This window comes from Diceros bicornis, chromosome 39 (assembly GCF_020826845.1).
Source record: "Diceros bicornis minor isolate mBicDic1 chromosome 39, mDicBic1.mat.cur, whole genome shotgun sequence".
NCBI lineage: Eukaryota > Metazoa > Chordata > Mammalia > Perissodactyla > Rhinocerotidae > Diceros > Diceros bicornis.
This window is the reverse complement of record NC_080778.1, coordinates 4447829-4474959: the sequence shown is the minus strand read 5'-3', so window position 1 is coordinate 4474959 and position 27131 is coordinate 4447829. Positions and strand designations below refer to the sequence as shown.

General features: G+C 43.4%; 1 protein-coding gene across 1 annotated transcript in view; it reads right to left on the bottom strand.

Moving 5' to 3' along the window:
- The window catches only part of RPS6KA2 (ribosomal protein S6 kinase A2), a 372902-nt gene extending 354791 nt beyond the window's left edge, over positions 1-18111 (bottom strand). Inside the window, exons 1-2 of the mRNA XM_058534008.1 lie at positions 17757-18111; positions 13954-14013 (exon numbers count right to left, since the gene is read on the bottom strand). Of these exons, the coding sequence (XP_058389991.1) occupies positions 13954-14013; positions 17757-17819 (123 nt within the window). The 5' untranslated portion in view covers positions 17820-18111. The remainder of the gene's footprint in view (positions 1-13953; positions 14014-17756) is intronic.
- Between the last annotated feature and the right edge of the window lie 9020 nt (positions 18112-27131).

Genomic DNA, 27131 nt, shown 5'->3' with positions numbered 1-27131 from the left:
AACAGTTAGCGGTGATGGCATTGCCAAGCCTAGGGAAGATAGGAAGGAAAGCAGAGTTGGAGCGAAGATGAGTCAGATTTGGACGTGTTGGATGTGATGCTCAGGCATTATCCAATGGAGCCAGGATAGAGATATAGACTTTGATACATATTTGGATTTACTCAAGACACACAGATAGTAGAGGCCAGGCCAGGATTTGAATCCAGTCTGAATCCAGTTCTGACGGACCTCAGAGCCCAGGCTCAGAACCCCTGGGTGATACTCCCTTGTATACCATTACTGCATCTAGAGACAAAAATGTAACACACAGGAAACACACAGCTCTTAAATACAATAGCGCAAATGTGGGAATTAAGTTGGTGTTTTCTCTATGGTCAGTCAACTTACTTCAAGAGAAACTAATTTCATCTTTTTTTGTGTGTGTGAGGAAGATCAGCCCTGAGCTAACATCCACGCTAATCCTCCTCTTTTTGCTAAGGAAGACTGGCTCTGAGATAACATCTATTGCCAATCCTCCTCCTTTTTTTCCCCCCAAAGCTCCAGTAGATAGTTGTACGTCATAGTTGCACATCCTTCTAGTTGTTGTATGTGTTGTATGTATGAATTAATGAAAATTGTAAATCACATATAATATTTTCTAAATGTACATTTATTACTTTCAAGCACTCATAATTACAGGAACTAAATGCTGGGAAAGCATCCTTGAGCCAAAGCTTTGTCCACAATGCCTTAAAGAGCAGAATGTATTTATAATTTTCACATTAAAATGTCTCATTGTAAATAGATCTTGCCAATGTATTTGAAAACAGCTTGCTTCCTTATGTGAGAGCAATTTAACTTGCCTAATTAAGATGTTTGGCAAGATTTTTCCTTCCGTAATAATGCAAATAATCATAATAGTGGACATTTACTGAGTGCTTACTGTGTGCAGTCAGCCAAGCACCTGTACAGTATCAGCTCATTTAATCCTCACAACTCTGAAGTAGATACGAATATTATCCTCACTTACCAATGATGAAACTGAAGCACAGAGATGGTCACACAGCTGAGAAGGTAAAATAAATTCACAGAGGAGCACAGAGAATTTTTACAGCAGTGAAATTACTCTGTAGGATACCATAAGATGGATATATGTCATTATGCATTGTCCAAACAACACCAAGAGTGAACCCTAATGGAAACTGTGGACTTTGGGTGATTATGACGTGTCAATGTAGGTTCATCAATTGTAACAAATGTACCCTGTGGTGGGGGATGTTGATAACGGGGGAGGCTGTGCATAGGTGGGGCAGGGGATATTTGGGAAATCTCTGTACTTTCTGCTCAGTTTTCTGTGATCCTAAAACTGCTCTAAAAAATAAAATATATCTAAAAAGAAAAAAAAATCTACTGGGATTTCAATTGGGATTGCACTGAATCACAAAATCAGTTAGGAAAATGAACACCTTAATAATATTGTCTTCTTATCCATGAACATAGTATATCTCCTCATTAATTTAAGTCTTCTTTAATTTCTCAGCAGTTTTATAGTTTTCAGTATGCAAACCTTGCATATGCTTTGTTAGTTTTATCCCTACGTGTTATGTGTTATAATGTTAGGATGCTATTGTAGTTAATTTTAATTTCAATTTCCAATTCTTTTTTTTTTTTTTTTGTGAGGAAGATCAGCCCTGAGCTAACATCCATGCTGAATCCTCCTCTTTTTGCTGAGGAAGGCCGGCTCTGAGCTAACATCTATTGCCAATCCTCCTCCTTTTTTTCCCCAAAGCCCCAGTAGATAGTTGTATGTCATAGCTGCACATCCTTCTAGTTGCTGTATGTGGGACGCGGCCTCAGCATGGCCGGAGAAGCGGTGCGCTGGTGCGCGCCCAGGATCCGAACCCAGGCTGCCAGTAGTGGAGCGCATGCACTTAACTGCTAATCCACAGGGCCAGCCCTCAATTTCCAACTCTTATTGCTCATATATAAAAGTGCAGTTAGAGCAGAGAGGGATTCCTGACCCTCTCTCGGAACAGTTGGCTTTAGCTTCCACATCGTCCCCACAGGCAGGGTCCTGCCAGAGTCCAGAGTGTAGAGGGTTTCCTCCACCCCACCCCCACCATCAGTGACTTATGCTTTTGCATCATGTGAGGCAAGTGCTGGGAGCTGGCTGGGGTTCTGTGGCTGTGCACCACTGGAGGGGCTCAAGTCATGCCTTGCCCCCAGTCTTTATCACATACCTCCAGTAAAGGCTCATGGAGAGGAGATGTGAGGGAGTGTGGGCTCCCCTGTGCCTGGGGCCCCTGGAATCTAAACTGGTGCACAAGCCCACTTGGTTGTTTTCTTTTTACCCACTTTCATGGTGACTGCATCGTCCACTTGTTCTCTGCCACAGGTGAAATAGAACATGTCCCAGCACTCCTCGAAGGGGTTTGGCATCCTTTAGGATAAAGTTCACCTGGCTGCCTTGCTCTCTGATGGGTTCAAGGAAAGTTATTACTTTGTAGGTTATCTGGCTTCTTCTCATTGTTGACAATGTTCTCTATGGCTTTCTACAGCCTAAGCAGAACCAGAAAGCCTAAGTTTTTTGTTGTTGTGTGTTTGCTTGCTTGCTTTTTACCAATTACCTATCCGAGTATTTTTCCCTTCAGAATTAAACAAAGCTTTCACATGTGAAATGACCATCAAGAAGCAGAATTTGTCCTAACTCACAATCAGCTTAAGAGCTAGATTTTACTCCGGTCTTCAGGCACACAAAAATAATGCTGCCTCTGTGCACGAGCAAGCAGTCCTCGGCAAAGGACTGGCCCACAAACCCAAAATCCCCAGGTCAACAGGGATGCCTGAGTCACGGGCTGAGCATCTTGGTCTTCAAAATCCTCGGATAAGGAAGTCAGCAGCTAACGTTCTTTGTTAAAATTAACAGCTAGGAATCAATGCCTTGTCCAACAGAGGCACAATTTAGCTGTAATTGATTTTTTTCAAGGAAGTAAAATAACATGGAGAGAAGGGTGGGTAGCTTTTAACTTATAATGTGAAGTGCTTTTGACCTTCCTAATTCAATGGTTTTGGGGAAGGCAGAATGAAAACACCAACCTGTCAGTCATAATGGGCATTATGCTTATATAGGAAAATGTTCTTATTTTTGAAAGGCATATTGAAACATTTAGGGGTGAAATATATGGTTTACATACTTCACCTAAAAATACTTAAAGCAAAAAATATTAACAAAAAAATCAACAAAAATGTTACCTAGTCCACGTTCAAAATCCTCCAGCTGTCCTGAGAAATATATTTTATAGTTGGTTTCTGTAATTCAGGACTCAACCAAGAAGTATGCACTATATTTGTTATTATATCCCTTCTGGCTCTATAATATGTAGCAGCCCTTCCCCAGTCTTTGTTTCAGATTTGTGAAGAGACCAGACCAGTTTTCCCATAGACAGTACCTCAGTGGTAGACAGAATAATGGCACTCAAAGATGCCCCTGAAGTAAGCCCCAGAACATGTGAATATGTCACCTTCCATGGCAAAGGGGAACTGCAGATGTGTTTAAGGTAAGGATCTTGTGATGGGGAGATTATGCTGGATTATATGGACGGGTTTAATGTCATCACAAGGATCCTTATAAGATGGCGGCAGAAGGGTCGGCGGCAGAGAAGGAGATGTGAGGATGGAGGCAGACGTCGGAGTGATGCCATTGCTGAAGGGGGCAATGAGCCAAGGAATTCAGGCGCCTCTACAGGCTGGAGAAAGCAAGGAATCTGATTCTGGATTGGAGCGCAGCCTTGCCAACACCTAGATTTTAGGACTTCTGACTTCTAGAACTGTAAGATAATAAATTTGTGTTGCTTTAAGCTACTAAATTCGTGGTTATTTGTTACAGCAGTGATCAGAAACTAATACAACCACCAGCTTGAGTTATCTGAGTACTAAGTCATGGTGTTCTCCCACTAGTTTCTTTACTCATTTTCCCCTCGAACTTGGTAGTTACATTTAAAGTAACTTCCTGCATTGTTTTATGAATTTATCACTGTATACTTTGTACTGTACTTATCACTTCTACACAACAAACACCTGAAGCCAGGCGACATGTGTCATTCATCACTACGTCTTCTAAATTGTCTCTTTCAGGATAGATGCTGAAAAAATATTTCTTAGATAAGTAAGTGGATAAATGTTTACTATCCATATAGTAACTTTTAAGGAACATAAAAGAAGATGGAGTGAGGAGGAACGGGGAAATATACCACATGTGAGAGTTTAGCTACTTGATATTTATTACTATTTTCTAAATGTAAAACTAAATTGATCTCTTGTTTTATAATGGAGACTTTTGAGGAGTACAGTTTATCGATTTAGAAACAAATGCCATCCCAATGTAACCACAGGGTCCTTGTAAGAGGGAGGCAGAAGAGCACAGTCAGAGAGAGGAAATGTGAGAACTGAAGCAGAAGTCAGAGAGGAGAGAGGATGCCATGCTATTGGCTTTGAAGATGGAGGAAGTGGCCACGAGCCAAAGAATGTGGGCAGCTTCTAGACATGGAAAGACACAAGAAAATGGATTCTCCCCTGGAGTTTCCACAAGGAACGCCGGCCTGCCTACACCTTGATTTTAGCCCAGTGAAACTGATTTTGGACGTCTGTTCTCCAGAACTGTAAGATGATAAACTTGTGTTGTTTAAAAATAATAATAATTAAAAGAGAAAAGGACAAAAAGCTACCTCCCCAATAGATAATGAGTTGAACTATCGAATAAAATTAGTATTATCCATATATATAGCAAAATATTTGTGACATAGCAATAAATGTAAATACTAACAAAGAAAAATAGATGCCATTTGCTTGGAGACAAAAAGGACTTGGAAGCCAATGACAGTGTTCTCAAAGACTGCCCCAGTCTACTCCTTTGCTTCTAGAACAGACTTCTCTAGCACTGAGCATCATGCCCTTGTCTGAGGGTTCCTCACTGTTGGAACTCAAAGTGTGATCCGAGGACCAGAAGCACCACATCCCTGGGAAGGAAGCTGATTAGAAATGCAGAATTTCAGGCCCACTGAGACCCACTGAACCAGATCTGCAGCTTTATGGAAATCTCCAGGTGGTTCTCGCATGGCAAAGGGAGCCAGACTTCTGTGTGAGAGTGCACCACCAGGGAGCAGGATGGTTTCCTCCCTCTTCCCCTTCCTCTAAGGCTGAGCACAGCTGGAGTTGCCTGGGGACCCTCTCTGGTGCAACCCAGGCCTGAAAAACAGAGAAAGTTTGCCCAGCACAGCCTATGTCAGGGCTGAGAAAACGGCAATTTGAGAGTTGAGTTTTAAATGTGCCACTGAAACCCAACAGTAATACAAAGGTATGGACTTCCAAAGCCTCCTCGTCCTCACCAGCAGCACACGTGATACGTAATACTAACCATGTTCTAATTTTTGTAGTGACCACACTGACTTATTACAATAAATATGCCAACGAGCTGCTTTCTGAGCCCTGTCTTCACTAATCACCAATCAGGAAACACATGGCTTCACGGTGTTGAAAAGAAAGCTGAGTATCCTGAATACCCCCATTCCATGCTGTCTTGTTTGCGGAAGAAGGAGCATACGTCTGGAGGCCCAGACACTCGACACCTGGTTCTTGTCGTCGAGGCAGGAGGCACGTGCTGCCTCCAGCTCTTGGGGAGAGAGCAGTTTCTGGGTTTATGACTAACAGCCAGCAAAGGCCGAAGATGAGCTAGTCAGGCATCAGGAAACTGCAGAAGATACAGTTTTTCAAATTATAGGAAGACAAGATGACAGCACAAGAATGGAACCTAATTGCAGAGGCAAGAAAACATAAAAAATGAAAAGGTGTGAGGTGGTGGCTTTTTAGACGTGTGTGATCTAGACAATGCAGGGGCTTCACCAACCTCCCAGAGGCACATAGTGGCTGTCAGAAAAGGACCTGGTGAGTAAGGCTTCATTGCTGAGAAAAGGGGAGGGAGGTTCTCCAGCAGTCATATGACTTATGTTTTACTCCCTCCCTTTGACAGGGTGTAAGTGTGACACCCCATGACCATCCTCTGAAAAAGTCAAGGACTAACCAGGGGTGAGGGCTGTGCAGGTAGAGGACGGACGGTCTGATGCAAAACCGCCCCAGAAGTGTTCTCTGGTCCCAAACTGGGCAGCCCCACCACGGGGAGTTTGGGGTGGCCTAATCTTCCGTAGGGCTCACCCGTGCCCTGGTGCCCTTGGACAAGTCTCAAGGGACCTAGAAACTCCTGAGCAGAGTGCAGGAGAAGGGAACCCCACGCACCGCCCAGCTAGGGTGGAAGAAGCAGAAACTGCTACAAAATTCCAGTCAGCATCCAATTCAAGGATTTTAGTTCATGGCCTAAAAAGCAGGGTCTCTGGCAAAGACTCTGAGACCTAGACCCATGAAACCAACAAAACTGCGTTCTCCAAGCATCATACTGTTACAGGTTGAACTATGCCACCAAAAGACATGTAGAAGTCCTAACCCCAGTACCTCAGAATGCGACCTTGTTTGGAAATAGGGTCATTGCAGGCATAATTAGTTAGGAAGAAAGTCATTAGAATGGGCCCTAATCCAATAGGACTGATGTCCGAATAGGAAGACAGCCACGTGAAGACACACTCACAGGGAGATGGCCACGTGAAGATGGAGGCAGAGACCAAGTGACGCATCTACAAGTCAAGGAACATCAAAGATCACCGGCAACCAGCAGAGCCTAGGGGAGAGGTATGGGGCGGATCCTCCCTCCCAACCTCAAGAGGAGCCCACACGCTGACACCCTGATCTCAGACTTCCAGCCTCCAGACCTGCAAGAGAATACGTTTCTGTTGTTTAAGCCGCCCAGTCTGTGGAACTTTGTTTTCTTTGTATGTAAGTTATACACTGTTGGGTCTGTTCATCCTATCGGAGACAGAAGATGAGGATGGAGTTTAGGGATGGAGGGAACCGGGGCCCCTCGTTAGTGTTCCCACAGAAGCCCCGACCGACGAGAGAGGAAGAGAGGGGAGACATCACCTACGCAGCGCCGGTTGGTTACTCACGATGCACTTGGCACTGTGGGGTGTTTTGGTACTACATCTTGGGAAAAAATATGTTTCAATGATTCCCTAGAGATTTTTATGACTCACACAAATTGCAAAGTCTATGTCTCCACACCCAGCTCCCAGCGGCATCTATGTTACGAGAGCGAGTTTGTTTTCTTTCGTTTTACTTTTTATTACTTCAAAATATCTGAAGGATAATAAACTACACAATTTTCTATCTGATACCTTGTATCTTACCCACACACAGACAGCATTACTATGGAGTAAAAGCCACTCAAATAAAAAATATATATGTATCCTCTCCTACCATAATCATCCAAATTATCCACTGGAGATTAATAAAATATAAGAAAGTTTTGGAATTCTTGTAAGTCAATAATATATCCCACCTATGACAGAGATGTTAGCCAAAAAAAAAAAGTGGGGGAATTATAATTTCTAAAAGCATCACCAGCTAAAGTTCCCCTGGATATTTTTGTACACGTGAAAAAAAGAACAATTCTTGTACTTTGCCAATTTGAAGAAAGGAGAGAGAGCTTTCAAAAGAGATTAAGAGAGAGGATTATGTGTGACAGTGTAGGGTTCATGAGCTCCACACGGCTGATGGCCCAGGGAAATGGATCTGAGCCCACAGGCCCTGATTCCATCACCCAACATCAGGTACATTAGTGGGGAATCAGAGAGTCTAGAAAGAGAAAACATGTCAGTAGAAAAAGCTTTGGTTTGAAATTCCCTTATTCGTTGGTTCTCTGCTATACTTTGCAAATTACAGCATCTTCGATGCCTTGATTTCGCACTTGAAACATAGAGGGAAAGTAAAAGAGCTCCCACCCACTTCCCAGAGTTCAGGAAGGATGCAAGGTGACAGAAGTCAGATACAGTAAAAGGCAGGGTTCTCATTTCATCGAGTCATTGGATTTCCTCTGCAGGCAGGACTGGTGCCCCATCATTCCTAAGGGGTGCAAACCCAGGAGGCCTTAAAAGACACCCCAGACTTGATCTTAGGGCTTTCTCCAACCCACTGCTCTACGGTAAAGAACAGTGAAATGCAGCTTTAACGAGAAGTTTTGCAACATGATTTAGCAATGATCTCAACACGGCAGGTTATTCTTGGCTGGGATCGGGTACGCACCTTTTCTCCAGGAGAAGCAGTGCTTTCTTTAGAGGACCATCCCTGAAAACACTGTGCTGGCAGGGAATGCCCTCCCGCAGCGCACGCTGTGCCGAAGCCGACGCTAGCCCCTTGCTTGTTCACACGGCTCGAGCCTGCGCAGAGTAAGACGCCACCAGTTCCTCTGCTTGCCCAAATAGGGGGCAACATTGCCTCCTGATGCAGAGTTCTAAGACGGCAGGACAGGTCCCCAACTGTGCCCAGCGTTCTAGAGAATGTCCTGTTAGCACTGAGTCATCCTTTTTTTTTTTTTTTTCAGAGAGAAAGCACTCTTGGAAACGTGCTAACTGCTGACTTTGTTACAGAAGCGAAAGATGAGGATCCCAGAAAGTGAAAATAGCTGTAAGCCGTCCTCATCCTCCAGTGGTGATTAATGGCTGACACTTAAGTGATAATGAGATAACCAGAACAACAGATGTCCACAGATAAGAGCCAGACTTCTTGTCTCGCACTGATTCTCGCAAATAATTACCACTAACACAACAAATGATATACTGTACCAATTTTCATTACTAATCGTACATTTTCCGTCATTTCTGCCTCAATAAATGCTAAAGGGTCATGAAGCCAATATTATTGTCACCCACTCTGCAGTGTGTTTAAACACAGATGGGGTTTTCAACAGCTTAGGCACTTTCTCCAAAATGGGTTATGTTTACACTACCCTTTTCTAGAATTTCTGTAAGAATTAAAGGGATTCCTGTCTTTTGCTGGACAGAAAAACAACAAGAAATACAAATGTACATGGGTTGACAGAGTGATGTGACTTAGATGACACCAGCTTTTAGAGAAACGGTAGATGCTTTAAAGGCAGACTGATAGCAGATAATAAGCAGGGCTTGGAAGATTGCTTCATCAATCTCTTTTCAAAACTATTAACTATCTCTTTAAACTGTAATTGCATTGCTCTTAATTGCTTTATTAATTCCAGGACTTCATTATTCTTCTTGTATCATTTCTATTCAAACCAGTTTAAATTGTTTTTTCTTCCTTTTTTTAAAGGAACTATGAAACTCTCTGTCTAGATTCCTGGGGCAAGACAGTTAAGAGGTAACACATTGGAATCTACAGGTGATCTGGGTCCAGGTGGCCTGGCCTTGACCTGGGTAATAGCCCGCTGTCACCGTGACTCGAGTCCAGAGGGTTGGGATAACACTCTTGGGTTGTTCTCTCCTTCAAGTGTGAAGGAGTCTTCATGCTCCCCCAAATCTCATCCCTGGCCTTGATCCACGCTCCATGCTCCCCAAGTGAAGAAACTGAGGGGTCCAAGCTGTAGCCACTCCTGTCATGTTGCTGGTCATTGAAGGAGGTCACGTTGACAGATGCTTGGAAGTCACAGAACATCCTGGGACTACATCTTCAAGCATCTCACCAGGCCACTGGGAGTTGACTTCCCTCCACCAACCCCCGAGGCAGGTCTCCCGTGATCCACCCACACCTCTCCTGCCAACTGATGACTGAAGTCAGGGGAACCACCGTCTTGCCTCTGTTCTGCCTTAAAGATGCCAGCATCTCTGTTACCAAAACCAAGAGTGGAATTCCAGGGGGGTAGAGGGAAACACCCAGTGGTCACGAGGAAATGAAGTAAAGCCAGGCCAATGTTGCGACTAGCTTCTCTGGACCTGGTTTCTAAAGCTGACCAGACAAGAAAATGGTCCCTACTAATAAACATAACCCAGATATCGAAGCACTTTAAAAAATACATACACAGCTAATATTTTTCACAGGTTGTTCTGTGAAATTAGAAGCTCGCCTAAAAATCACCATGTGCCTAAAATACACAGAGACGGAAAGCTAAATGACAGCACAGAGATGTAGGAGTTTGGGGGCGACGGATACTTAGAGGTTTAGCATTTGTGTTACGGAAATGGCCTCGAGCCAGTGGACACTCGCTCCTCTGATCCTGCTCCCTGACCACACCATTTCCCCCAGAGCTTGATGAACGGGCTCTTGTGTGGTGAGGTGGGCCCCCAGGGGCTTCCCAGACACGGAGGCTGCGGTCACTTCTGGATTCACCTTCTCGAGGCCTCCACTCCACACCGCAGGGCCCAGCCGAGTGAGGCGTGTGATTCTGCATTAAACTGTAAACTCTGTTGGGTGTCCTAATTTCCCAGCATTTTGATTGGCTTTGCTACATGTAACCTGCAAAAAGGGGGCAGGAAATAGAACCACAAAACCTCACAAAGCAGGGCCTCAGATGTTCATGGGGGTGAACTTTGCTTTCAGAGTTTCCTTCCACAACTGTGACCTGTCTCTATACTGAGCCCCTTCCAATAATCCCTTAAAGACCTGGCTGAGGAAATAGTTTCTGATGGGATCTGCTGAGGCATTTCTGTTTTGGTTTTTTTTTTGTTTTCCAGAATATAAAGGGTGCCCACCTCTGATGTGTCATGTGAAATTAGACTGAATCCACGCCTCCTATGAATTTCTGACACAAACTCCCTGCGCCCATACAGACTTCCTGAGAGAGGAAGCCCTTCTCTCAGCAGTGGTGAAGAAAAGGTATGTTGCATTAACACTCAGGCTCCAACACCTACTTCTTGTCATGTTTAATTTTTATTCTAGACCTTCACCAGAGTCCTTTGTTCAGAAGTTGGACAGAGCCACGACGTGAGACACAATTGCACAAGAATCACACATGGATATGTTTGTACATAAAACATCCCAAACACGTTCTATACTTTACTTCACAAAGGTGTTCTATATTCTTTAGAAAAGAATATACTTTTCTATTCTATATATGAAGAATACTCCCCCCACAAAAAAGCCACATTGATTACAGGAATTACAAAGTTGGAGTAATTAGTGTCCCCTCTGGCCCTCCTTCAAGACAAGCCCTACTTACTTTGTCATCCTTCAATGTTAAACATGATGTTTTGCCCAGAGGTTACCAATAAATATTCTTGATTGATTGAATGAATGAATGAACGAATGAACTATTGTTGATCTGAATGACATTTTTTCCCTAAATAAGATATTTTAGTCATCATACACATTCAGACTGGCAAGAGGTATGAAACTTTCTGTACTCAGTTCAGTTACCATCTAATTTCCCTCGTTTATCTCAGCCATAAATCCTTCAGTTATAGATGGCTTTGCCAATTACCACTCTGAAGGCCAAGGTGGATGTACAAGGAAAAGCTTGCCCTTACTGAAAAAAATACATGCTGGGGCTGGCCTGGTGGCATAGTAGTTAAGTTCCCACACTCCGCTTTGGTGGCCAGGGTTCACAGATTCGGATCCTGGTCATGCACCTATGCACCGCTCATCAGGCCATGCTGTGGCAGCGTCCCATATACAAAGCAGAGGAAGATGGGCACATATGTTAGCTCAGGGACCATCCTCCTCAAGCAAAAAGAGGAAGAATGGTTGGGGCCAGCCAGGTGGTGTAGCAGTTAAGTGTGCGTGCTCTGCTACGGCAGCCCGGGGTTCAGATCCCAGGTGCGTACTATGTACCGCTTGTCAAGCCATGCTGTGACGGCGTCCCACATAAAGTGGAGGAAGATGGGCATAAGATGTTAGCCCAGGGCCAGACTTCCTCAGCAAAAAAAAAAAAAAAAAGGGTAAGTCTGGCAGCAGATGTTAGCTCAGGGCCAATCTTTCTTACCAAAAAAAACACAAAAAACTGCATGCTGAGTTTTCAGCTCCTCTATCAGAAATATAAGTAAACAACTGGTTTCCCTCAGTATTTTTCAGTATTCCCACAAACACTATGAATGTTTCTATATATCAACATCATGTCCTGCAAAATACACCTAAAATCTCTTTGGAACTCTCTTCCTTCATTTATTAAGAGCCAAAGCTATACTCATTTTCTATCATTCAGAAAAGGCAACATCAAAAAATAGTAATCATTTCCTGTATCTCATTTTCCATTATCAAAAATAACTTTAAAGAGGTCAGTTGATTTTACTGCATTCCTGCAACAAGTGAACATCCACGTTTCCATCAAAAATGTTAAGGATAAGACAACTGGAGACTGGGAGGTCTTAGGAAATAAATATTGTCAATGAACTAAAAGATTCTCTGTTAGTTGCGTGAGCACCTGTGAGCCTGTCCTCTTACACCATCGTGGCACTCAGCGTGGCCTATCAGAGTTGACAGTCTGCACACCTATGTTGGCTCAGTGCCAGACAGCCCATGTCCTGAGACTACCTGCTGAAGTACCAGGTTAATCCGCCCACAAGAAATACACCAAAGGTTCCCTGGAAATCAAAGGTCCCACAAACACCTAGCAAAGTGTTAAGAAAAGTGGCAGGCCCATGGGTGGCTTGGTTTCTCTGAGACCCTGGGCCTTCGACCTTGTTAATTTGCATGGGGGACACTCCTTGCTTATTTACCTCTGCTACTGGGCAGGTATCGAGTTGAATATCCACCTTTTCAGGAAAGTCACTGGCTCACATGTGTCTTTACCCTTTGACCTCTGTGGAATTGGCAAAAGCAGGGCTATAGCTGCTCTCCCAGGGAACCCAAAGGCACACAGCCAGGCTGAACGTTTTGTTCAAGACTGCAGGAAGATCACTGCAAAGCCAGGAACGGAGCCGGGCCCCACACTCCCGGATCAGCGACAACGGCACAGACTGAAAGGCAGCCAGCAAAAGATGAGGCAGCTTTGAGCCCTTTTTCTTTATTTAACCAACATATTATGTCACATGATCATAAGACCCAGTGGCACTGGGCTTAAAATGTGTATTGGTTGGTGTGCATGAGTTTAGACGGAAGTGAAACGCAGTTCTCAGGATCTGAGCAGACCGTTTTATAAAGCCAGCAGTGTCCGTGGATCCACCCCTCCCAGCCTCCAATACCTGGCCAGCTATTTTAAAAAGTCCAGGGAGTTGCAAATTTTGCAAATTTCGTGGTTCCAAGTGGTACACGGCTGAGCAACTCAGGTTGCTAAGTCTTCTTAATTGCTCGTCAGCTTTCCCTCACTCCAACCGCCTTTGAGAGAATTTCTTTATAAGTGATAGAAATATGGCTGCTTAAATAGAAGGCCTTTACTACAGCTTCACTCCAACTGTGGAATTTAGCTCTTTACTATCCATGCCCCCTCTTGGGATGCCTGTGGTTACCACAATCTCCCCTAGGACACCAATGTCGCCTGGACCTTTTCACTCTGTTAAAATCTAACTCAGTTTCCTGTTGCCCGGGTCAGAACACGCTCCTACGCGGCACGAAAACGGTCAGCGACAGCTAATGCTCATTTTATGTCCACCTCAGGATATTATCCTCCTAGCAAGATCCCAGCTCTCCCGTCCCGATCTCACTCTCCCCACCCCTGAGCAGCCTCAGCACTACTGCTCAGCCCGTCATCGCGCGGGCGGACCCCAATATGTGGCAAGGTGCTCCTCACAAAGGGAATTTGCTCCTCTCCCATAGCGCTGAGAACACGCCACCAAACATTTCAAAAGGCTACATTACCTAACTTCCAGCAGGTAAAATGATTTAACACTTCAATGCTTGGTCTTCACGCCTGTCTATTGACTATAGAGTGCTTTAACAAGTCCAGAAGACTGAATTTTACCTTGGCTTGTAGTTTTCCTTCCTATGTTCTAAGCACCCCTTTGGAGGGAAGTTCTTGACTATAATATGCACACAATACAGATGTGTGCGTATGTGTGTTTGTGTGTGTGTATATACACACATATTTCACTAAAATAACCACTCACGGCTATTAATTTCAATCTTCCATTTCCCCCTCCGCCCCACCTTCCTCCCCCAACAATCAGGCTGAAATAAAACACGTATAGTTACTTCTTCCACGGTTTCTTCGATGGTGGGCTCCGAGTCCAGGTTAAGATCCTCCTCGGTGGTCTGATAACAGAGATACATATTAAACAGCATTAGCACGACAGTGTTCTTGTAAATAGCATCACACAGGTAAGCAACACAAAGGACTAACTACTCAATATTAGCATAAGAGGACATGGGGACTGCATTAAGGTCCCTTTCCTGCCAATTTTACTTGTAACTACATGAAGCTTCATGCCAGAGACGGGTCCTCTATAGAACAGGCAAACCAGGCTGTGAGTGTTTACATCTGCAATGACAAGTTACTAAACCAATTGTGTGCAACTTAGACCACAATTGAAAGGAGAAGCAAGGTGATTTATGTAACTCCCTGACCAGCAAGATGGGGGGTAGATTCACATGGGGCTAAAAGACTAACGCTTTTGAGACAGAAAAAGAGAACTGACAGGGACAGCGTTTGTAACCATTCCCGTTTGAATAGAACAAAATCACAATCTCGGGCTCAGCTCGGAGAATGAATTAAATCAGAGAAAGCAAAGTTGTTGGCCCATAAAACATAAGGCAGAGTGCTTCCTTAGGACAAGCTTAACAAGGAGGTCTGGGTCTGAGTCTTTGCTTACTACTTAGTGACCTTAGGCAAATTGCTTAACCTGGGCCTCAGTTTCCCCATATACAAAATCAGGAACATAACAGTATCTACCAGCTGGAGATGGGCAGGGAATTCGGTGAAATCACGCCAGCAGAGTGCTCAGCTGTGGCTCCGTCACGCGGCAGACACTCAAGTGAGCTGCTCTCATTGCTATTTCCAGCTTCATCCTCTAGCCTAGTGTCCGTAAGATAATGGTCATTACACAAGCTAGACTATGAGACTTCAGGGAGTCATGTTTGGTCTGCATCGTTTAAAAACAGAACTCTTCCTTTCTCTAATGCATGATGACATCCCAGAAAGAACAGTCATGCTTATTCCTGCGCAAGAACACAGAGAAAATGGGTCGGCCGGACCTGTGGGCTGGTGTGCGACTGACCTTACTCATCCATCTCCCATTTTCTCACCTCCCCCTGGAGCACGCCCTTGGCCATTGTAACCCGGCCGAAAGCAATGACTTAAAAGTCCTGCTTTTGAGACGTGAATTTAACCTGCTAAAACCTAATTCACACCGTACTGCGTGCTTCTTTTTAATGCCAGATTCTTCAGGGGTTTTACGGAGGTCTCAGTTTCTAATTAGCACATGATTCCTCGTCAACATATCTCATTAATGGGTAAAATATACCATCCAAAATATCTCAAAATAATTCATAAAGCCACAAATACTTTCCCGAGACAGTCAAATGAGCTTCCCCTGGTTGATGTGCTGAAGCGAAGATGATTTTTCTAAAGGACATACAGTATTCTCTGGTGCAGGGAACCTCAAACCCAACTTGGTTCGGTGCTCTCAGACTATAGACTACAGGGGGAAGCAACTCATAAAGATAAAACAAAACCAGAATCCAAGAGTGCTGATTGCCAGCCCCGGGAAAACCAACAAACAGTCACGTTCAATTTGTGTAAAAGCAACTAAGGTAAGCACTGACATCACGCAGCAGATTTTCTCATAAGAATAGCGTGCATGCTTTCAGGCCAGGATTTCACGACCTTCCATTTGAGGTCAGAGGCCAAATATACTTCATGTCGTTTTGCCCAATTTCTTCTTATGTGAGTTATTTTAACATCAGACCCTGTAAAACATGGGAAAAACTGGAAAGTACCATCAGCCTCTGAGTTCCAAAATAGAGAAATTCCACATCTTTGTGGATTTGGGAGTTTCTTCAGGACTCGAAGTACCTCAGGATCAATATTTCAGGTTTGATCTTTCTGTAGAAAGAGCTCTGATTTTCTGGGTTCCAAATAAATTGGGTATCAATAATCTATCTATCTGAACATACATACTCCACAGGGTGTACTATTCTAAAACATTCACCCAGGAAGCCCGAAGAAAATTTTTTTGCCTCAGGACCAAGTAATTGATCCAATTTTCATTATTTGTTGTTACATATGCATCAACCTCACAACTTTTATAATTTGTCCTCTCAATCGGGTGACAAGGCAGTGTGGTCCATCAGTCAACTCTGCTTCAAATTCTCTCCATTTGCAAGTTCTTCCTAGGATCATGACATATTTTTAAAATGATATGAGTATATTCATTGCTAGTCTATTTTCAATCAATTTTAGAAATACTGAAAACAAGCTGCTCGTTAGAGCTTTGGTCAGTGGCAATAATGTAAAGTCTGGAGCCCCACGAGAAGTTTTCAAAGCCCCCTTCACTTCCTCACTCCCGTCCTTCTTTCTAACCCCACGGCCAAACTCGTCCCCCGACATAAGGGCCTCCTGCGTGGGGCCAGATTCCTGGAGGGCTGACAGCTGGGCCTCCAACACAAACATAGTTCAGATAACCAGGAGGGCTTCGGAAAGCATCAGGAAATAAGAAAAAGACTCTGGAAATCATTAATTCAATTCATTAATTCAATTAAAAAACTAAACTGGAATTGGCAAGCCTTGTAAGTGATAGGCTCTTTCTCAGGCACTGCCTTCAACGCCAGGAACAACATCAGGTACAAACAAAAGAATCAATAGCAATAAAGAGCTGTGGTGTCATCTCTCTCCCCACTTAGGGACTTCTCAGCAGCAATATCTATGTTGGTCCAACTAAAAAATAGGCTGAATATCGTGCTATGCTCACCAGTCTCTATTGAACACCAATATATATTCCCAGTATTATTAAGTTAGTTTGGCTCCCCAAAAAAGTATTAAATATAAAACATTAAGTAAATTCTCTTCTAAAACAGAATCTCTCACTCAGTTTAAAATTATGTTATGTGAATGCCTCAATATATAGTATGTATTTATAAAAACAAATAACATTTAAAATAGTAAGAATTGAATTTATAGATATGATGCTAGGTATAGAAGATAAGGCAAAAATTAAAGCTTGGATTTTGTAAAGATGTAGTAAGTTAGCCATTTTCAAATGCAATTTGCGCAGCTATAAACACAGCACAGGTATATCTAATAATTCAGGAGGTGTTAATAACTTTGGGGAACTTTCTTTTCTAGGAAAAATATATGTTGATCATGTATAATTCAAATTAAGCAAATCAAATTCCATGGACTGGAGAGTTCCATGTCCCTCGGGAAGCAGATAGTTAATATCAGAAGTGTCTCCAGCACTCCACCAGCCCTGGGGATGGGCACTGACACTTGCATTTCATTATTTTTTCTCTTTCTCTTTAACTACGCCTCTTTATTTGAACATATACCCTATTAAGATGGCATTATCTTTATGCCTTCTGTTCCTTAAAAAAGAATTCATCATTTGTTTTGCCTCTGGTTTCATCCTTCACTGTAGCAAATGGAGTACTTATAATTAAACCACTTGTTGAAGGAGAATTAAACTGAGGCAGATTACCCTGGAAACATGTGAACACTTTATTTAAGACATACACATACTTTAAGAAGCATCATGAAGTTTGGCTTAAGAGCAACAATTTTTTTCTTCAACTCATTCATTTTTCTTTATAGATTTACACCACACACAATGCCATATGTGTGTATATACACACATTTGTATGTTTATATGTGTGTATATATATACACATACATATGTATAACAATATATACATCCATATACATTAAGTATTCAAGTCTCTGTCACATAGGAGTCACTCAGAAAATACGAATTCATTACAGTAAATAAACATTCCGTTTGCTACAGAGTTAGGATTTTCCAGGAAACGGTGAGAGAGTACATTCTTCTCTTTTCTGTACTCACCTCTATTTCCATCGGCTCCACCTCTATCTTTTTCCATAGCTCCAGCAACTGTGCAATCGGCATCTTTAAAAACTTTCCTTTCCCTCTGATCAAGTATTGATAGTAAGAAAGAAAATATCAGAGGCACCAAACAGGACGGAGAGATGGCCAGGCAGGATGTCAGAGCCCCGGAGGCAGAGTCAGGCGTGCCGGGAGGAAGGGAGATGGTGAGGATGGAATCAGCGCCGGGAGGACCGCAGGCGCCGGCGCTCAGGTCCTCGGGGTCCGGGAAGGAGCCCAGGGGTCTTCAATATGGCTGCTCAGCGTGTCCTCTCCCTGTCAACCCCAGGGCTCTGCCAGGAGCTGCTGCTGCTTCCCGCTCGGGCTGGGAGGAGCGAAGGAGACAGAATCGCAGCTTTAGAATCTGTGCTGCGACTTGGGCAGTGAACGCTTCGCTTGCAGCATCAGATTGGATTCCCTGCCTCGCCCCCTCCCCTTGCGTGGCCACGCCCTCCCTCCTCCTCCCCCTCCCCCACTATTTTACCTTAATTGGCTCTAAACGATGGGTGAAAGTTGGGTCTGAGGATGCCGCTGCCATAGAAACTGCATAGCAACCAAGGGCTGGGGAAGAGAGGGTGAGAGGGGGGCGGGGCGGGCGCGGTGCCGCAGGTTCTGCCCTTCTCCCTCCCGGTGCGCACACACACCAATACACATACACCCCTCCCATCCTTTGCCAACGACTCCTCGCAGCCCACGCGAACACCTTTAGCCACCGGAACATTACCGGACAAGGCAAGAAGCCAGGTGCAGTGGAGCTGTTTCTCCTGCATTAATATTTAAGAAACTCTCCATATCATGGAATTGCTGCTGACTGGGCAGCAGAACCAGCAGCCTGCCCCCCTATGCCCCCATTCCCCACCCCCCATCCCCAAAGCATTGGGATGACACCCTAGGAGAGAAGTCAAGTTAGAGGGCGGGAGGGTTGGCAGTGGCCAGCTGGTGTGGACATGCTGCTGCCTCTCAGTACAGCCTTTGACTTGACCTGCTCCAGCCAAAGCTGTCTTGAGGCAGAACTCTGGCCTCAGTGGAGAGAATGAAAAGGAAGTGGGCTCTTACACCCCCCAAATCACAGGATCTGTGGAAGTCAGGACAGGGATTTTGAGGGGAGGAATATTAATTTCAACAATATAATATCAATCATTTATCGAGTTCCAGGAAGAAAGCTGCATGTATCACGCACATTTTCTCATTTAATTTCCCATCTACTGTGGATTTTACAATTCCATTTCATAGATGAGACAGTCCTGAGGCTCAGAGAGAAGGAATTGCCCAAAGCCACACACCCAGGTAGCAGGACCGGAAATGAAGTCCCGGGGTGGGTGACTCAAACTGAGGACGGATGATCTCAGCTTCTACAAGAGGGAGCACTATGAGCACAGTTTTCTAGGGGAAAATTTCCATCTTTTATTTCCTTTTTTTGGGGGGAGTTTCTTTTGTCTTCCTTCTAACCCCATTTCTATCTAACAATAAAAGACATATGTATGTGAAAATACATTCATCTCTGCAGACTTCTGAGTGCCCGTCTGACAGCGTTTTTGGTTCTCTCTTTTGGGAAATAGTGTTAAAGTCTAGTACAATTAAATGTTGCTTCTGGAGTAAGTGTATTCATTTCTACAGCAAATTCTTTTATCTTCGAGAAAAATATCTCAGAAAATGGCTTACCACTCCCCCAAATTATTGATAATCCCTTTGTATTTTTCATCTTTATAAAATCACCAAAAAATCCAGTTCATTAGCAAAAAAACAGACAAACAAAACTCAACTAGCCCAAATCCCAGATATTTCATATCTCAGAGCAAAAAGAATAGAGTCAGAGTTAACAGAAGTTCTATTCTTAGTGTTGGTTTACGAGAGTCACTCTATCTTTCTACAAAACGAGGCCTATAGGATCTTGAAAATTAATTCCATTCAAAATAAAAATGATACCAATATTGTTTGTCTTCAAAGTGGATGTTCACAGATTGACAGAGCAGAGTGAAGGGGTCCAATGTGTTCACCATAATAAGGTAATTTGGGGCATCATGTAAAAGAGCACAGATTAATAACAGATAAAATGAAATGGTTTTTATGCAATAATGATAGGGAAATCACTGATATAAAAAACAGTACTGAAGAGATGTCAAGACTTTTTAATCTGAAGGACTGAAACCGAGGAGCTCCTGAAGACAGCAGGGAGGGAAATGAAATAGGATTCCTTACTGTGTGTTTATAAAACTTCCACTTTCTGGAATTTTCCACAACTACTTTGAGATGGGGCAGACTGAAGGCAAACATTGGTCCTTTCATTTAGGGAAGGAATATGGAGGAAAAGAATGTTGGACAGGACCTTCTGGGACTGGCCAAGCCTCCTGCCTTCGACTGAGGTGGGAGACACTACCTCTGCTGAGAAAGCTGACAGAGCCAAGCCTCTGGGGCGATGGCTAGAACCTTACAGAATCAGCCGTCATCAAACACAAAAGAGCTATTCTTATAAGGCATATCTTAGGAATTGCTGAAAATATGGTTCATAATTTAGCATGATGTCTCTTTTTTAAACTATGCAAATGTGACACTAATAAGGGATTGAACATGACAGAGCCGTTTCACAGGTGAAGCAGTAGAGCCTGGAGCAATGATATGATCTGATCAAGGAGGCAGATGAGATCTTATGTAACCCAGGGGCTCTGGATTAACGTTTCCATGCTTGATTCACTCTGCCTTTTGAAACACCTAAGACTTTTATTTAAAAGCAAACAGTACCAGGCATGCTGGACAGAGAGGGGAGAAGGACTGCCTAGGAAACCAAAAAATAAAATAAAAACAACAACTTTCAAAAAGACATATCAATCCAGGAGAGTATTAGCCTCATTTATAAAGCTTGCATTAGAAACCATGAACAATTAGGGAAGAGAAGGACAATTGTCCTGAAAGAAAATGATTACATCTAAATATGTAAAAGGATAAAGCTTCAAATAAAGGACAGAGAAATTGTGTGCAATGGGATAAGAGTGTTCGACTGAATCCCAAGAAAACTTGAACCACTTTTTCAACAGGAACAACACCTAAAGAAGTCGATTTCCAAGAACCTCCCCACACAAGCGTCAGTTTCCAAGAAGAAATAGCAATTGAAGCATACTTGCTGAATTGAAGCAAATCCTGCAGACTAAAAGCAGTGAGAAGTCTTTCAAGAGTCCCTCGTCACAAAATCGTTGTGAAATGAGATGTGCAAGTTGGCATCAAATTCATTGAAACTTGGCCCCCAGTAGAACTTGTTACTCTCCTGAAATGAAAATCCGAGGACCCTACGTGCTTATGGCCCCTAAGTCTTAATAAGTGTCTCTTCTCTTAGAAATAAGGGAGGAGAGGAGGGAGGGAGAAAGCCCCGTCAGCCTGTGGATTTCCAATAACCAATGGCAGGCTAAGTCTTCCTGAGAACAGAAGTGGGAATCGGAAGATCTGATATTGGCCCCAATTCTGCTACTAAGACCAACTTCTCTGAAGTTCATCTTCTCATCTGTATAATTGAGAGAATAATGGCTGCTATGATCTGTCTCCAGATGACATGGCAATAAAATCATGTGTGTCAGTGTGTTTCGAGATCTGAGAGAAGAGACCCCAGCTAAATCCGAGTTGTCTGATGCTTGAGATGATAAGACAGGCTTGACATCCATGGTAATGGTGATGGACATTTTTAAATGACCCAAAAGGTATATCCTGGGTTGTTCCATTTTGCAAGTTGATATTTCCAAAGGATTTGGTAAAGTGAAGAGAATTTCTAATTTCTAGCGGAGTGGTCACCAGCCTTGGTATTTTTGTTCTCCAGAGTTTCACAAAATTCTCCAAAAACCACAAAGCCAAATTAATTTTAATTTTAACAAAAGGCATGCTATCCACTGTAATGGGCTGAATTGTGTGTCCCTTACACCCCACCCTCCCAAAAATTCACATGTTGGAGACCTAACCCCACTAGTCAGAATGTGACCTTCTTTGGAAATAGGGTCTTTGTAATTGTAATTAGTTAAGATGAGATCATAGCAGAGTAGGGTGGGCCCTGATGCAATATGACTGGTGTCCTATAGACAGGGGAAATTTGGACACACACACGTACACAGGGAGAACGCCATGTGAAGATTGGAGTTAAGCTGCCACAAGCTAAGGAACTAGCAGAAGCTGGAGAGAGGCCTGGAACAGATCCTTCCCAGAGCCTTCAGAGGCAGGGCCATGCCGACACTTTGATCTCAGACTTCCAGCCTCCAGAACTATGAAACAAATTTCTGTTTTTTAAGCCACCCAGTGTGTGGTACTTTGTCATCGCAGCTCGAGCAAACTCCCATTGGGGAATGATGAGAAAATATAACAGTAAATGAGAAAGCTCTACAACGCTGCAGTTCTCCAACAGTCAGGAACCAGAGGTCCAGAGAGGAATGGCATGTAAGGACCCTTGTTCACATCTTCCTTCTACAGGGACTAGCCAGGGCACAGGGCACATCATTTTAGTCGGCAACTGTTAAGCTTCAAAGAAGCTGACAGAGGCTTCTAGAAACCACTTTGTCTACTAACATTTTGCAGTTTGGTCCAGAAAGACACGAAGGTCGTCGGAGTCCAAACCAGCCCCTTTTACGGGATGTGCTCCAAGCCTCCTTTCCAACACAACAGAGTCATTCGTGGCACACTGAACCATAACAGTGGCTTTTTTCCAAAAGAAATTATTCACAAAGAAGAAAAAAAGGCTGAATACAGAGTAAACAGCCTTTCTTTATTATGAAAAGCAAATTATATGCTAGGAGAACATTTTAAAGAAGAAGCTTTGCTTGCACTCCTCTCAACTAATTTTTCAACTCACTGGTGAGAAAAGTCAACGTGACCGGCCGATGAGAGTCCTCGAGTCGCCTCCAGCTGGGCCCCAGGTCTTTCTGTGCTGTGACAGTCTCATCTCTGGGGTAGAAATACAGCCTTGGGCAAATACTTCTGGGTTCCAGTTGCATGAATCTCACGCTTAAGACAAGAGAGAAGACACACACGCACACACAATACAGAAGGATTCAAAGTAATGAAACAGCTACACCTACTTTTTTAATTCCCTCATCTTATTTGCCCATAGACAACACTACCCAGAAGTTAGCACAGTCTGGTAACAAAACTCTGTGGGGTTCACCGGCCTGCTTGGCTGAGTCTTACTAACATGCTGGTCCTGCAGAGATGGTAAGACAAAAGCTGAACTCTTTTCTAATTTGCCATACTCTGCAGTAATTGTCATTTAAGGAACTTCCAGGGATTTATTTAATTTAGTCTCAAGTCAAACATATTTGTTCCAAAATTTATTTCAGCTTTCATAAGGCTAATCATTCAGCACTTCAGCAAGTACCACAGGAACAAAATGTCACTTAGAAGATGTGGCTGTTGCCATCTCCCCCAAGCTACACCTCATCTGAAAGACGATAGCAATGTACATACCAGGCATTTCTATTGGATTCACATGAATACCATGGCCTACAAGAAAAATTTTTAAAGGAAAATAAATATATTTATAGATTTTTTTTAAAAAAGTGCTCCCTCTTGGGCCAACTCAAGTTCCTTTTGAAAGCAAAATATTAATGTTGATATCTAAGCTGATAGTGTAAAATGCCTTTTTACGAAAAACAGTGTGAAATCTATGGAAACCGTGGACTGAGCATGCGGCCTTGAGGAGAAGTGAAGGGCATCAGGAGCCCAGCGCAGACCGATGACCCGGGAAACTCCCGAGAAGCTCTTTGCTTTTCATCCTTCCCGAGGTCAATGGCATACAGTTTATTATTATTACTATTATTATTATTTCTTTAAGTTTTAATAACGGTTGAGTCTCTTTACTGAGAAAGAAATGACCACCCGTTATCAGGTTAAGAATGGAAGAAGGCAAGAAACAAATCCATAAAAATGACTAAAGACTACAAATAATAAAACTTAGAAGACCGACCTGTCCTAGACTCCACACTAGACTTTGGAAGGAATTGGAACCAGTCGTGATTTGTACTGACTTTAGAAAGTGAAGCACATGCACAAATGGCACGTGGCGAATTCTTAAAACCGTGATAGTTACTTTCTTAAAATATAAAGCCACTAAAATCACGATATTTATAGGAATTCTCAAAAAAAAAAAACCCTATGGAATCAAATATTTACTCCTGGTGAAAGCATTTGAAGTACATCACAGTATTCTTAACTATAGAATAAGGACTATCGTGGTATGGAATTCTCTTTTATAAAAGAAAAGGAGAAGTCTGACATGCAGTGTGTCATTTCAATCCACAAGTGAATTAGGCTCCTTGAGAGAAGAAATTGAGAATTTACAATGTGAAATGCGGATTTCCAATAGCAAGAACACAACCAAATTCCAGGCACCGGCAGCCCCAACTCTGTTTCTTCTGCTTGCATGGACCAGTTTTTTTCATGCTCTTGACCTGAATTTCTACATCTGTTTGAAAAAGAAAAAGATGAATGCTTGCTTATCTTGTTAGGAAAACGTAAGAACAGAATGGACGAGCTAACGTTGACATACAATCTTATAAAAAGAAACAGTGTTTTATGAAGTGTTTAGCTTAAGGAATAACTAGAATAGTAAAAATGGTATGCATAACCCTTTCCATTTCAATGTTTGAGATATGAAAAGAATTATACAAAACATGGATTTTTTTTTATCCAAAACATGGAAACATCCAATTATCCAAAAACATGGAAAGATACCCCATAGGGTAATAAACTAACAACACTAAAAAACCGCCAACAGTATTTGTCGTTGCCACCACCAAACCAAATACTCTATTCGCGTTTGCCCTGATTGCTCTCGAGTAGTGCATTAAAATTCCTTTTCTGTACCAGGTGATTTGGGAGGCGCAGGTGTGGAATGTCGGTGAACAACAGAAACCGCATGCCTAGGCAGCAGGCAGAACCAGACGGCATCTGTTTCAGGCTCGATGTCAGGAAGTTTGTAAGACAGTGAACCCAATGACAGTCCTCACCAGGTCAAGGCTGGAGGCGTTCCTGTGTGCAAGTACCTGCACTACAGCCTCGCTTCCACAGGTGGGTGGCTCTGTCACGCCTTCGTGAACAGTGTTTCTGTTTATTAACATAAAGCAAAGCATTGATAAAATCCTAAACAAGTTACTCTGTATTCACAAGAGCACCCAATGCAGCGATGAACTCAATTTAGTGCTTAAGAAATGATAACTGATTCGTTGCTAAGGAGATTTTTTGTTTTCAACAAAACTGTGTATGTCCGTGTGTGTGTATGTGGTGTGTGTGTGTGTGTGTGTGTGTGCATGTCACACGTTGATTTCCTGGAAAAAGTAGAGGTTACAGAATTGTCCAGTACTCTCTACCCCTTTTGACTTGGTTCTTCGCCCATCCAAGCAAAACCCTTGCGGGTGTTGCGAGTCCTCTGTGGCTCCCTCCACAAGGGCAGCACTCCGGCTTGGTCCCTGCTGTCTCAGCAGTTGGCGAAGCGCTCGGTTCATACCGAGTCTTTGGACAAGGCTTTGCTAAATAAAGGAATATTTGAGGTGCTGGAGGTTGGGGGTGGTAGAGGGCAGACATAAAAACGATGGACAGGGCCCCAACGTGATCTACCTCCCACTATGAGCGCATTGATTATTGATTTTGTCAAAGTTTTGTAGGGGTAGAATAGTGATGATTTTTTTCCTGGTTTTAAATGCAAATTCTATAACATGAATATTGAGTATATTAATGTGAACACTGGTCAAGGAATCATCAGAGCAGAACATTATTTTAAAAAGCAAACGTCTCTTTTGTATTACTAGGTTATTTCTTGAAAATAGTTCAACCTAACCTTGAATTATTAGCCTCACGCAGGGAATGAAGTAGGATGTATTTCTTGTAAGGGTAAAAACGTTTTGGGAAAAGCCGATTCTGGTGCCCCCCTCCAAGTCCCCAAGGGGACCTCTCCCCACACTATGATGGGAGGTGTGTGGCCTGTGGCCCCAGATAGGGCAGATGGAGCTCCTGGGTCAGGCCGCGGCAGCCAGCCAGTGAGGGTGCCCTCTCAGCCTACGCCGAGCATGTGTTGGGGATTCACGGCATTAGGAGCCTACATTTGCACTCGGTGCACCCCCACCCTCTCCTAACCACCACAAGCCCCCAGCCAGGCCCTTCTGTACCTCCCATCTCTGCACAGGTTTCCCATGGATAAACATAGACGCCCAGAGAAGCAGCTGGACCTGGAAGGAGCAGGCAAACGGGGCAGTGGGTGGCCAGAGTGGACCCCAGTGCTATATAGTCATTGCATAAATGGGGGGGAGGCCTCCGATGGTTCCCCAGGAATCTGAGGTGACTGGGACTTGGTCTCAGAATTAATTCGATTTAAAGAGAAGAAATGTGACAGTTCCAGCACAACTGCATTTATGTGCTGAGTTTTCTCCCTACAGGGAAGTAACTCGGGTTAGGTTTGTCTCACGATGGACGGGAGGCCAGCCTTGCCTTGGACGTGATCTTACAGCCACCAGGCTTCATGGGCTTCTTGAATAATAAAATTACATGTGGGGCTGGGCCAGCGTGATAATGAAAGAAAATGACTTTGTGCTGTTCTTTCCAGCTGTTATATTTGATCCCCAACATGTAGTGTCCATGATGTAGTTAAAATCGACGTGGTTATTCAAATCAACGTCCCACCTCTCTGTGCACCTGCCCCCGAGCGGGGCCCACCTGGAGCCGTGGACGGTGGAACAAGACCATTTTCACTCTCTGCCAGGGATCTCATTTCTTTATGTGTTTTCATAGACCTCAATTTCTTTGGTATAAAGATACTGATGTCGTAGCTATTTAAAACAAGCCCGATAGCCTTCTGATTTGTTTATTTCATGCAGCTTTTTTGTTATCTGGCTTGATTTTCTTTAAAAACACGAGCCTTTTGTCTTGTGTTCTGAATATGTTTTTCTTCCACACAGCTGATTACCAAAGCCTTTTAGATGGCACTTCTGTCAGCTGAGAAGGCTCAGCTAGACTTTGTTCCTTCTTCAGTAAAAATAGATGTTTTCTGATCAGAGCTTATGGAATTTTCTCTGCGTTGTCACATGCTGATCCCTCATAATATAAATCTTTGCTCTCTCTTGAGAAATGTTTTCTAAATGAACTTTTGAAAAGCCAGAAGAGAGGAAAGAGAGTCTTTCTTGACCTCTAGATCTTGTGTCATTGATTGTCTGGTAGACCAGACTGGGGGGACGGTGGTTAAGACGTGATGCCCAGCATGTCAACCTCGTCTTCCTTGGGAAGGGCAGCAGAGGGGATTGAGATGTTGTCTTGGGTCTGAGGCCAGTGTGATACATGTGAACACAGGACTCGGGGGGCCCTGATCTCTCTTCATTTGTA